The sequence below is a fragment of the Palaemon carinicauda genome, chromosome 2 (assembly GCF_036898095.1).
Source record: "Palaemon carinicauda isolate YSFRI2023 chromosome 2, ASM3689809v2, whole genome shotgun sequence".
In the NCBI taxonomy this organism is placed as follows: domain Eukaryota; kingdom Metazoa; phylum Arthropoda; class Malacostraca; order Decapoda; family Palaemonidae; genus Palaemon; species Palaemon carinicauda.
The window spans coordinates 35,167,707-35,181,608 of record NC_090726.1 but is presented as its reverse complement, the minus strand read 5'-3'; the positions used below and the strand labels follow the sequence as shown (position 1 = coordinate 35,181,608).

The 13,902-nt window shown below is 43.0% G+C and overlaps 1 protein-coding gene across 2 annotated transcripts in view; it reads right to left on the bottom strand.

Annotated features, from left to right (window-relative positions):
- Positions 1–300: 300 nt before the first annotated feature.
- Positions 301–13,902, bottom strand: part of LOC137623778 (multidrug resistance-associated protein 1-like) — a 142,437-nt gene continuing 128,835 nt past the window's right edge. For both annotated transcript variants that reach the window (XM_068354603.1, XM_068354597.1), the window contains exons 30-32: positions 12,630–12,796; positions 12,282–12,476; positions 301–542 (exon numbers count right to left, since the gene is read on the bottom strand). In XM_068354603.1, coding sequence (XP_068210704.1) covers positions 431–542; positions 12,282–12,476; positions 12,630–12,796 — 474 coding nt within the window. In that variant the 3' untranslated portion in view covers positions 301–430. The remainder of the gene's footprint in view (positions 543–12,281; positions 12,477–12,629; positions 12,797–13,902) is intronic.

Sequence of the window (13,902 nt, the reverse complement as noted above, 5' to 3'; positions counted from 1 at the left end):
TAATCAAATGTTAGGAGAGAAAGGAAAGATAGTTATTTTTGTTTTTGCGAGTTATTCATTGGTTTACTGGCTACAGGCGACTCATTTTAATGATGACTAGTTTCGGGTTATCCCAAGACCACGAATATGGGCATATATGAGTGATGGTATTTATATGAAAGGCTTAAAGAAATATGTTTTCTAAAATTTCAGTTTTCCTTGACCTTTTTTCTATAGAATAGTAGTTTTCCTTAACCTTTTTTTTTATAGAATAGTAAGTGAAGGATTCATTAAGAAATTACACTTTAAAAAAGGCTTAAATCAGTAAAACTATTTTTATTTATTTAATCCTTTATACAATAAAGTTGAAAAAGGCTTTAGGAGGTGCATTTTGGTGTACACAAACCATCCTGTACTTATGTTGCTGACATTTCAAAAGCAACATGGAAAATTACACTAGTCCTGCATCTTTTGCCATGGAATAGAAAATGGAATTTTTCTTTGACAGAAGTTCAGATGGACTAGAAAACTCAGCAATTTTCCCCTTGTCCATCACCAACACCCTGCAACATAAAAAATATACAGTAATGTCATTATAATTTATCCTAAACTTATTATTGGAAAGAAAATTAGTTCTTTTCAGGAAGTTATATAGTAAATGCAGTTTTTCATACAAATCCTTCAATCTTAAAATGCCTTGTTCCTTCACTAATACAAACCCTTTCGCTCTATATTAGGGAATATACTTTTTGGCTAAGCTGAAAAACTAGCCTTAAGACTTTTAGTGAGGCATTACTACCTCACCGCTAGTTGGTGGGAGGTTAGGGGGTTGTACGGCTACCCCACTCGCGCACACACACTGCCGTGTTCTCTCGTCACTTTGCTTCTGGCATGGTTAAGAGTGGACGTTGTCTCCTTCTTCTGCTTAACACTAATTGGCCATTGACTAATCTGTTATGCTTTTCTCTCTTTTTCAGACGAGTGTGCTTTTAGGCAGACAAGCGGACTTGTTCTGGATCTGAGGGGCACAAATGGATGCCTCATTTGTGGCCTCAGGTCTCCATTTGAGACAGACCCGCACTGACTGTGCCCAGCCTGCAGACGACTCCTTTACATGCAAGAGGATACCTGCGCTGAATGCCGGGAGTGGTCAGCCTCCCAGTGGGAGAGATTTGGTAGAAGGCAAAAAAAGAAGTCAAACAGGAATTAGTCTCCTGTGGGGTCATCCTTGAAGGGGAAGAAACCTCAACTTCCTTCTTCCGCTTCCTGATCTTTGCCTGAAGCTCCTATTCGATCGGATTACCTGGGGAATGATTGAGTAGAAGCGGTGACCCTTTAACGCCTGGACAACTCTCGTGACTGGTGGACTCCACCGCTTACCTAGTGGAGCGGTGCTGTCCTCCGCCTCGGGGGAGTTGCTCAACGTAGATGATGTATTCCAGTTGTGGCCTTCCTTAGGGATCACTGGTCCCCTGGGTCAAAGGGGGAAGAAACCTAGACTTCCTTCTTCTGCTTCTTGATCTCTGCCCAAAGCTCCTGTTCGATTGGATTACCCAGGGAACAAGCGAGTAGAAGCAGTGACCCTTTAACACCTGGACAACCCTTATGACTGGAGGACTCCACCACTTTCCTAACAAAGCAGCGCTGCCCTCCGCCTCGGGGGAGTCGTTCTCCATAGATGATGTATTCCAGTTGTGGCCTTCCTTAGGGATCACTGGTTCCCCGTTTTAGGAAGGTCATCTAGAGCTTCTACAGTTAGGGGTACAGAGGAAGTATACACAGGATCCTCAGAGGTTGACCTTGGTCCTCCACTTAGGAATTCCAAAGGTTTTGTACAGGTGAAATCTAGAGTCTCATCTCAACCTGTGGCAGTCTCTTCAACTACACTGTCACAGTCTTCTTTGAGAAGGCCGCTTGTCGCAGACATCTCGGCGTGCTGACGATGGCGCACTCCCTCGTTCGGAGTTAGCTAAGCTAATGGAAGGGGGGTGCAAAGTTTGAAGCTTGTTCCTGCTCCTCTCATGAGACACCTTTCCCGTTCACAGGTTCAGTGTTTCCCTGAGTAGTCTCCTCCACGCAGGTAGACAAGGACAATATTAGACTCGCCTATGCCTTTCTCTAATCCCTCGAAGTGTGGTTTGTTGAGTGAGACAAGAAAGTAGCGCATAGGCTGGTTGCAGGCTGCCATACTTTGCCACTGAGTTTGTTGTATGCAGCACGATCTTCATCCTTCGCTCATCCGACTAGTATGTCTCGACTAATGCGATCCTGAGCGATTGCACAAACATCGACTGGCAGATTCATCAACGATGAGACAGCACAATCTTGACCAGATTCCAGTTCGCGGCCGCTCTTCAGCTCGCGGCTGCTCTTCAGCTTGCCACGTTTCATGTCATGACCAAGCAGCAGCTCACAACCGTACTTCAGCTCGCCACAACGTTTCGGGTAATGACCAAGCAGCAGCTCACAACAACGTAACAGCTCGCAGCAATGCAACGCAGCCACGAAATGTCATGCAGTAACGTAACAACTTGTGACCACACAGCAGCCCACGATCATGTACGAGAATGAGTGCGCACGCTGAGAGCTTCGACGACGATATCGGCCGATCCACGAACTCTGACTTGTTCCTTCAAGATGGAATGTGACAGCATGATGATACACATGCACTCAAGTACTGTAAGCAAAAGCACTCTTCCCTGAAGGAGGACAGATCAGCACGGAACCCTCTTAGACAAACACCAGAACATTGTGCAAGGACAAGCCTGGGTTCCTTGAGTTTGTCAGGGCAATCCAACAAGCCGTTACAAGTACTAATCAGGTTCCTGCGGGTAAAGACCCAGTAGCTGTAGCATTGATCAGCACTTTTCAGATTCTCAGAGTTCACCTCTCCTAAATCCGGTCTGAGACGAAGGAGTTTTGTTCCGACAACCAAATGAACGACGGGGACCTTTGGGATTGTCACCGTTATGATCCAAGGTACGTAATACTGTGACAGACTCCAACATACTGCAGTAGGACTACTCCAAGCTAGAGCTAACACTTATATTGCCTAGGAAGAAGAGGTGGCGCTGAGGGAACCAACTCCTCATCCAGACAACACCCTTCACTCCCAAGGATCTTGAACTTACAATCCTACCGTTTGCCCCGAGGATCCAGCCTGCTCCCTCTACCGAAGCAGACCAGCCTTTTCATGCCTCCCCTCCCAGGTATACTTCTAGCCTGTCCAGGAAGAAGAACTTGAAGAGACCTTCTTTTCTCGCAGAGTTCCTACTGTGACCAAAGGAAAGGAAGGATGTCAAGAATTGGTCATCGAGGATGACAGCACCAGTTCAAAAGAGAGAAGAGAGTTCGACATGCTCAGCAACGGCAGCGTTAAAGGAACTTCCCTCAACATCCCGAGACTCTTCGAAACACCATTACAAACACGACGACCCAACCTGGGCTCCTATGAGTGTGAGCTCGTAGGTGGAAGATCACGACTATGACTACGAACAGGATGACACACTACTAAGAGCAGCTAGTATTTCGGCATGAACAAAAGGAGACAGACCATGGATTTTGGCAAGTCCTGGCGTGTATCAGGACTATTAATGATCTGGACGCTTCCAGTGCGCCACTTTCTATACAGTACTTAGAAACCTACCAAAACCAGTGTAGCCCTGCCCTGGTCGAGGGGGTTGAAGGGTGTCGGAAAGAAGGCATTTGCACGGATCGCCAGAAGCACTCAGTCTCTACGATCCAGCAAAACTCCTTCCTCTTCCCTTCACCCAGCAAAGGAAATGCTATGAATTAATGGAGGAGAATGTAGCAGTGTTACATCCATCGATAGTGTCTCTATGATGAAAGGCACCTCGTTTCAGAGACTATCAGGGCTGCAAGTGAACTTCTCAGTGAACAATGCCCTGAACATGGAGAGGGTTGCGAAATATGCCATACAGGCTACTTAGTGGCTGGATCTATGGTTGGGGTCAGTGGGCCACTTTTTCAGGACGAAGGACTGGACTCCCTATGTCAACATTTCTTCTCTCTAGTACAAGGCCCATAGAGTTCATGGCCCACCAAGTTGTAAACTTGTGGGTTAACATGGTTCTCAAGCCGAGATGCGGTCATTGAGAGGTTCCACAGGTAGGTACCAAAGATGGAGGTGACAAGACAACAAACCTTGACTATGGAAGGTCCATCACTATTCAATGTCAAGGCCCTCAAGAGAGGAACTGAACAATGGAGGAAGACCTGCCAGGACTCTCTTCTCCAGAGGGTGATGACATCGAGGCCATACGCAGCAGCTCTTCTAGCCCAGAAACCACCACCCTCTTGATCATAGTGGAGCAGTAGAAGTGCAGGTGCTCCCAGGACATTAATGAAGAAGCCCTTTCCTGCCAAGAACCAGCCCAAGGGAAGTAGAAACAGCAAAGGAGGAAATGGAGGTTGAGTTAGTGGATGTGGTTGTTCCCACTATGCAGTCTTCCCACTTGTCCACCGGTGGGAGGATGTCTGCAACATGGGCCGAGGCTTACTGTCTTCGTGATTTATGTTCAGGCAATCGCATCCAATTCACGCTATCTTTCCCTCATTTGACTCGGCACCTGAATCCGTCAAGTTCCTACACGAAGCGGATCAGTGAAGGAACAGGGATGGAGAAGGGCACTCTCCAAGAGGTCTTAGACAGGTCCCCAGGCTTCTACTGTTGATTCTTTCTTGTAAAGAAGGGGTCTGGGAGGCTGGAGACCCATCATCGACCTCTCCTCTCTGAACAAGTTTGTGCAACAGAATTCGATCAGGATGAGACAACAGACAGGCGATCAGATGAGAGGACTTCATGTGCACACTGACTTTGAAGGAGAGATTCTTTCAGATCCCACTCTATCCGTCATCAAGGAAGTATTTGAGGATCATCATAGACAACCAACGATATCAGTTCAGGGTGCTGTGCTGTGGGTTGTTAACAGCACCTCGTGTTTTCGCAAGGGGCTTCTCCCTGGTGTCAATCTGGGCCCACAGGATCGGCATTCGTTTGTTGAGATACTTAAAAGACAGGCTGATCCTAGCAGACTTGATGATAACCTTTCTTCAACACTGTACAGGCTTCTCAATTTTTGTTATGATCTGGTGTTTGTGGTAAATTTTGAGAAGTACTTGCAACCATCACAGACACTGGTATACCTAGAGATGCTGCTAAACACCAGATTTGGTAAAGTATTCCCCTCCGACGACAGGATTCAATGGCTAAGGATGGTATTAAGTCTCTTCTTACTGTGAGACTCTCTCCTAGCGCAGCAATGGTTACGTTTCATAGGACACCTGTCCTCATTGGAACGTCTGATATTCAACAGCCAACTGTGAATATGATAACTCCAGTGGTGGCTGAAATGCAGTTGGGCTCAACACAAGGATCTTCCAGACTTGTTGGTCCCTATGGAACCCAAGCAGAGCACAGACCTGAGATAGTCGGTGGCAGACGACAACATTCACTGAGAGGTACATCCCCCCCAGGGAAATTAGAATAGCGCCAACGTTATCCCTGCGTGTCGTAAGAGGTGACTAAAAGGGACAAGACGAGGGGCTGGGAACCCCCTCTCCTGTATCTACATCCTGTGAGACATCAACAAAGAGATAGAGCTGGGGGGAGAGTGACTGCTCCCCTAGAGAGTAGAGGTCCCCTTTTTTGTTTTGTTTCATTTGTTGTTGTCGGCTACCCCCCAAAATTGGGGGAAGTGCCTTGGTATATGTATGTATGTACTAAGCTACAACCCTAGTTGGAAAAGTAGGATGCTATAAGCCCAAGGGCTTCAACAGTGAGGAAAGGAATTAGTAAACTACAAGAGAAGTGATGAACAATATAAAACATTTTAAGAACATTAACAACATTAAAACAGATCTATAATATATAGACTATAAAAACTTGAAATAAAGTGTACCCTCAAGCAAGAGAACTCCACCCCACAGTGGAAGACCATGTAACAGAGGCTATGGCACTATCTAAGACTAGAGAACATTGGTTTTGGAGTGTCCCTCTCCTAGAACAGCTGCTTACCATAGCTAAAGTCTCTTCTACCCTTACCAAGAGGACAGTAGCCACTGAACAATTATAGTGCAGTAGCTCACCTCTTGAGGAAGAAGAATTGTTTTGTAATCTCAAGTGTATGAGGACAGAGGAGAAGGTGGAAAGAATAGGCCAGACTTTTCGGGGTATGCATAGGCAAAGAAAAATTGAGCTGTAACCAGAGATATGGATCCAATGTAGTAATGTGTGGCAGCTAGTCAAAGGAGCCAATAACTCTCTAGTGGTAGTATCTCAACATGTGGTTGGTGCCTTACCAACCTACAAAAGAAGAGTGGGGGCTCACTTGCTGCATCACATAGCCTCTGGGCTCTGGTCCAAGTCAAGGTATTCTGCACATAAACATCCTGGAAATGAGGATAGCCTTTCTGGCCCTGCCACATTTTCAACAGCTCCTGACAGATCACTCTGTGGTGTTGATGAGCAACAACATGGTGGTTCCGTATGTAACCAAACAAGGTGGAACCTTTTCTCAGCACCTTTGCCATCTAGCAGTGGAGATGCTAAGATGGGCAGAAGACAACTTTGTGTCATTATCAGCTTTCTTCATTTTGGGGAAGAGGAATGTGAGCAGAGTGACTAAGATATGGGGCTCTGACTGGTCTTTGAATCATCTAGTAGCCAATGAAGTCTTGACTTTGTGGGGTTCTCTGACAGTGGTTCTGTTTGCAACATCTTTAAAAAGCAAGCTCCCGCTATACTGCTCCCCAGTGTTGGATCCTCAAGCACTCCGGAAAGATGCGTTTCAACAAGGATTGGACAACATCGATGTCCACACATTTCCCCCGTTTTGCCTGATGCAAAGAGTACAAGATAATACCATCCAACAATCTAGCAATGACCCTTATAGCTCCATCATGCGGAGTGGTTTCCGGACCTTCTTCAACTACTAACACAAGTCCCGAGAGAACTCCCTCCACGTCACGATCTACTCAGACAGCCACACGCAAAGATCTACCACAAAACTGTAGAGTCCCTAGGTCTTCACACCTGGAGGTTATCCAGCATCATCATCTCGCAAAGAGAAGTTTTTTGCAACCTTTTGCAAAAAAAAAGATGTTTGAATACCTCTGGAAATCTTCAGCTCTGGTGTACCAAGCAATTTAGGTAGTCTTCTTTGGTTGGTGTCACGGAAGAGGTATCTCTTCCCTCAATACCACTATACCAGTGATAGCGGAATTTCTTGAACACTTACAGGAAGAAAATCTCCTCTTGGTCTCGGCAATGAATGACTATCGCTCAGCGTTGAGCCTTGTCTTTAGACTGAAAGGAGTTTATATTTCCTCATCGTGGTAGCTGTCTCTCCTCATACGGAGTTTGAAGCTTACCTGTCCTCAGTCTGAAGTTAGACCGCCTCCATGGAATGTTGTTCGTGTTCTACGATCGTTAAAAGGCTCCCTACAAACTGTTACGTCAGGCATCAGATCTTTTGAAAATGGTCTTCCTGCTTGCTTTGGCCTCAGCCAAGAGAGTAAGCGAACTTCATTGTCTATCCTATGACATCTCCCATTCAAGGGAATGGGGACAGGTAATGCTCGGCTTTATCATAGAGTTTATCACCTAGATTAAAATCCAGGAGCAGCGGATCCTAGATTCCAGCCTTTCTGAATCGAGTCTCCGTAACGTAACAGATGACCCAGGTCAACTGCTACTGTGCCCAGTGAGAGTTTTGAAATGCTACCCTAAAAGAACTTCAGGAGCTCACGCCTGAGTGGGCAGATTGTTTGACAACATGGGGAAGGTCAAAAAAAGAATCACTAGAACACAATTTCAGTGTGGATTCGCTAGGTCATAGACAGGGCCTTGAATCCTGATTTTCGCCACAGATGCAGAAATTTAGAACGCGCAACGTGTGTGGCATTAACACATCCCTAGCATTAACGAAGGTCCTTCAAGCGGCCGTGTGGAAGCGTCAAGACGACCTTCACCGCCCACTGCCTCCATGAATAACCCACAGAAACATGGAAACTTTCTCCATCGAACCTATGGTGAATGCACAAAAAGTGGTTTAAATACCTCAAACTCCTTGATAGACAAGAAGCCAGATGGTGGAGGGCAGAGGTTACCCGGGATTAAGTCTGGGGTGAATGATGAGAATGACTGGCTACTCCTTCCTTTCATCTTACCCTCTTTCGGGGAACTGCACCTACGGTACTCTTCAAGCTGGCTTCCCCTTTCTGCAGGTAATAACCATTTCCCTTGTGTAACCTGGTCTATGCACATATATTTGTTACGTCACCATATCCCCTTGCGAGGTAGGAATTGGGTGTCTTCTATGGTTTGGTCAAAGAAGTCCAAGGACTTCTGAGAATTCTTGCCTAGATAAGTCACATAGTTAGTATCACACAATCATACTGATTGCTCAGGCCACTAAAGTGTGCAAATGAACGAGAGTTTAGTGAGGTGGAAAGGTTCCTCTAATCATGCGTAAGATGGAGGCATGCTTCGGGTCAAAGACCAGCTAGTTGGTTAGGACCTCTACCCACCTTAGGGGAAGTCTTTCCTAATAAAGAGGAGAAAGGGTTTGTATTAGTGACTGAACAAATGACAAATTTAAGAATAATTTGTATTTTTCCTAATGATACAAACTAGTGCTTACCAGGTGATCATTCCCTTTTGAGTTGAGTCTATTGTGTGCAGAACAAGTGTTACATCTGTTGCTGCACCAGTTGTCAATCTTCATTTGCTTTTGAATTAGAGTGGACAGCATAGAAGTGGCACCAGTTGTCAATCTTCATTTGCTTTTGAATTAGAGTGGACAGCATAGAAGTGAAGATGCCACTGAATACATACCATCAATGACATTGCTTTGTCAGAGGCATATTGCCCTTGCCCCTTTCACATCTGGGTTTTCAGGGTCATGAAAGGAAGGTCTCACGCAACCTCTGACAGCTCACAACCTATGTGTTTGTGTGTCAAAGTAAGCTCAGTTCTTGTGTGTTATCAGTCATTGTGCGAGCAGGGCTCAACATGTGCTCATTCTCAAGAGGGAAGACTGTGTTAATTTTTAGTTGCTGATAGGAATCCCAGCCCCAGGGACCATTTGGCAGATACGTAACGGGAATGTACATAGTCTGTGCCCTCTGTCTCCACATCAACTTTTTGGGAGAAGAGAAAGGAAAGAGATGCTAAGGTTGGCAGTTTACCTCTTCAGCTGCTGTGAGTAGGGGAAGCGATGTCATGGAGAATGAATGTCCTGCAGGATGATTGCTTACGATCTTCGACTTCATTTCCATATCCCCTACACCAATCCAGTTCCAGAACTACTTCTTGGGATTGAGAAAAGTTCTAACCCTGTAAAAAAAAGAGAAGGTGGAATAGTTGCAGATAAAGAGTACATCTCAAAATTGCAGGTTAATATTTCCAGACTTGTACTGTTGACTTTTCCTATTGCAGATGTCAATTAAGTGATGAAGGCTAGTTATCAACACCCCTTACCAATGAACAGGTATGTTAATAAAACCACATTTAGCATGGAAAACATCAGTTTGTTTCATACTGTCTTTCATCAGAGGAAGGCTTTATACTTTCAGTATACTTGAGTGATGCAGATTTCCAAATGCATGTCTATTGGTTCTCCTGGAAGTACCTTCTCAGGGGAGTAGTGTTATAACTCAAGGGCCTGTGATTCAGACAGTCTGCTGCTCCCCAAGTGTTCATGCGAGTATTCACATGGGATAGGTACACATGATGTTTTTTGACGTTTGGTTTATTCTGGCACCCACGGAGGTACAGTTGCTTTAGATATGAGACAGCCAAGATTTTTGCTTTTTGTCTGGATTGGAGGCTTGTCATAAACTGGGAAAAGTTTTATTGTTTGCCCAAGGAGAGAAGCTACCTGGCCATTTTGATTGATATGGCAGTAGTGAGGGTTTCTCCTTCAGTCTTACATATCTGCAAGCTAAGAAATCTCAAACTATCTTTAATCAGGCTGGAACTCGCCTCTCGGCAATTGCAAGGTCTCTTTGGTCACATGTCTCTGAAGAAGCTCATGCCTTTTATGTTTGCATGGTGGAAAGGCTTTTTGCACTGAGGCTAAATAAGAAGCTTCTGTGTTCTATTTCCCAGCTCCCAACCCAGGTGTGGCATTTGAGGATGCATTACAGTATTAATGGAACAATTAGGATGTGTACACCCTACTTCCCCTACTCTAATTTGCAGTGATCAAGCATTAATCTTACCTGGGTTCAGGATGAGAGAGATAACAAGAAGCCCTTCTTTAATGTTAGCTACACCTTTAGAAGTACCACCAAATAGCAGAAGTGCTTGTTCTACATGGCTGAAAAGTATGTAGTATCGACTCTGAGAAGCACTACGAGAGAGGTGGCTAAAAAGTACCTGGGACAATCCATTGTAACAGTCTATGTGGGAAAGTCAGCCATACAATTGCTGTCATACAAGGAATGTCTCTCTAGTTACAGTCACTCGTAGCAAATCATGAAATTTATCTTCTATCTCCACCGACCAAGTTCACTTCAGGTTGTGGCAGCCTGGAGGATAACTTTTCCAATTCATAATTTGGGTGTCGGAAGTTTGAACACCACTTGTAGCTTGAAAAAGTTCTCACTATCACTTTCAATTCTGTGACCGGGATGGAGAGTTTTGGGGAGCCTATATGTCTTACTTGTCAAGTCATCAGCAGTTTTGCTTAGCCCACCTCGATTCTAGCTTGGTTCACATCATATGGTCAGACTTTAGGACACTATCCTGTCCCTTTAAATGCTATTGTTCAGCCTTGAGCCAAGTGTTTGCTCAGACTGAAGGGCTTGGAACTCTCCACCTCGTGGGAGGGATACATGCTTGTGAGAAGTTTCAACCTGTCTTGTCCTCCTGGGAATTCAGGCCCCCAGTGTGTGTGACCTTTATCCTCAGGGCTCTAGTACAGCCACCTTTCAAGCCCCTTAGAAGGTCAGCTAACAGGGATCTCACTCTCAAGGCTGTCTTCCTGCTAGCTTTAGTGTTGGCAAAGGACTGACTGATTTTAGCCAATGAAGGTTGGGGTCTTCCACTCATTTTTTGCAAGATATTTTGGCTATGACACAATCTCTGTCTACAACCTAAGGTTTGGGTCCTTCGTGATCACTTTTGTTTGAGACTTTAATAGCAGGAATCATTTTGAGATGCTTGTGTCCAGTGATATCTGAGGATGGCTCTGCAAGCAAGGAAGGAACAAGGACTATTTGAGAACACTCTATCCTTCTGGCTTACATAGAAACAATTAAGAGTGTGTGCATAATCTGATGGTCATCTCTGGTGAGAGTTTACAAAGTCAGAGGCATTGTTTCAATGTTAACTATATCAGAAATAAGAAAAAGTAATAATGGTAACAATCCTGTGTCCTAGTTTAATGAATGGATTTGTAAAGCATATGAAAAATACAAACACCATGAGTTCCCTTTTACTAAGGTAAAATCCCTTACAATTAGGAAATAAATCCTGTCACTAAAATTGCAGACAGGATGGAAATGTCATCAACCTTCACTTCACAGGATTTCATTCATTTGCTTTCATAGATACTGTATCAACAACAATTTTTCTATACAACTGGTTTCTTTCTTGCCTCTACTCCCTAGCAATCTAGAGCTTGTAGGAAAGGCATCATATGCTCTAAGGTCTCTACAAAGCCAATTGCAAATTAGGGAACAGATGATTACCTTCAGCAACCCTACTTATATGTTTGGCCAAAAGACTCAAAAACTTTAGATAATATGGGAGTTATGGAAATTGGGCATTAGTCAGCAGGACTTGAGCTACCACAAACATTTACATAATGGTGTAACATTACCAATTCTCCAAAAAGTGCTCAAAAACCTCTTCTTGCTAATCCAATCCAGTAAACTGAAGATGATGATACACTGTATAATGACATTTAGTTGGGACTTTCCCATAAAAGCAGAATATGATACTAAACCTGAAGTGTATAATTTTACTCCTGAATCTTTCAACAACCTGTTGTAAAATGAGTAATAAGCAAAAGTAAAATAAGAGTTTTGTACTTATGAAACAAAGTTTTTTAGTTTGCATTCTATTACCTTGATACGGCAGCAAGGGAGGCAACATTCAATGCGTAGTGTTATTTTACCCATCTACAAATGCAGTCTTAAGTAGTCTTTTCACCTAGCTGTAATGAAGATTTCATCATTTTGACTTACTGAGACTAACATACCATTTGTTATCAAGAGAAAAAAAATGTATAAATACAGTGGCAAATGCCATTCATACTTTGAAATTATATTACCTGTCACTTTCCATGATATTGTTTAAACGGTGAGCGATAGTGAGAATTGTGCAATCTGCAAACTCTTTTCTTATTGTTGCTTGAATAAGATCATCGGTGTCTAAATCTACTGCAGCTGTTGCTTCATCAAGGACAAGGATTTTACATTTTCTTAATAATGCCCTGGCCAGACACACAAGTTGCCTCTGACCCACGCTGGATGGAATAGAAATATAATGTACAGTACTGTATTGCATGAAATAAATTTTTCTTCCACTATTTATTGGTCATTATTAATCAATTCTGAAATGAATCCTGTAATAACCTGTAGCTTTAGTGACAAAAATTATCCCCATTAATATGATTTACCTGAGATTGGCTCCGCCTTCATCAATTGTAGTGTTAAGTGCATGTGTCTGTGATTTGACATAGTCCTTAAGATGTGCATTTTCGAGAGCTTGCCATACTTCTGCATCAGAATAGGTATTAAATGGATCCAGATTTATTCTCAACGTTCCACTAAAAAGGACTGGATCCTGTGGTTATTAAATAGGAAAGTACATTTTAATGGTTATAACTGATTTTGTTTTAATAAATTTTTACTTTGCATAATTGATGCGTTCCCTACAAAATTTCATTAGTATAAATTCTAGATTAAAAAGCAACATTTCATAACACTTTTCAGAATTATAAACCTATAAATTGTATACAGTACTATACTTCATAGATTCAAAAAAAGAATAAATTTTTTTTTCAAATACAAACTCATTATTTCATCGAAGCACAAGTACACTAGCAGCAATCTCCAGACACTTAATAGAAGCAGTCAAGTTTTAAACCTGTGTGCGAAATATGTATCTAGGTCTCTTAAGTCGCTCTATTGGTAAGTTACCGTCAGTGTAGTGAAATATGTATCTAGGTCTCTTTAAGTCCCTCTATTGGTAATTTACTGTCAGTGTAGTCTGAAGCAGTAGCAATTGGGAGAAGGTATGTTTACAATTTAATCCTAAAAACCTCCCCTTCCTGATGTTCATATTGTTTCTTCTCCAGAACCTAGGTTTGATGAAACTTTAACTGAAAAATTTTAAAAAATTCCCAATTTCTTCTCTTCAATAAACGCACGCACTTATTAATAGGAGTACTATTCGAGAGGTAAGTGGTAATTGATGTGGCATTCTTTTTCTCCAGTGTTCAGTTGCTGGTACTGATTAAACCAACAACATATAGTTTGCTTATTACTGCACATTAAGGTGTCTTCCCCTGGTTTTTTAGCAATTAGTATGAGGGGTGCATATGGGAATTGTTTCTGGAAGTTCATTATACACGTAACTTTGGTATATTATGTCAAGGATAATACTGTAATGCAATTTAAACATTGTGAAAAGTGATAGTATGTTTTATTGGCTGCCAACCAAGGTAATGGTGCCAAGTGCAAAAACAGAAGTTGCTGCAAGTTCAAGGGGAAAAACAAAAAGCCAAGGAAGACTAGGATAATTGATTGTAGTGGGGATGACAACAATAATGATAAGCCTCCACCTTTAGATAAGTCTCATAAGCTGTTAGCTTTTCATAGTACTGTATTGTATTTGAGCTTTATAAGCTCTTGATATCACTAGCTTTCTTTGTTAAAGTTCAGAGTCCA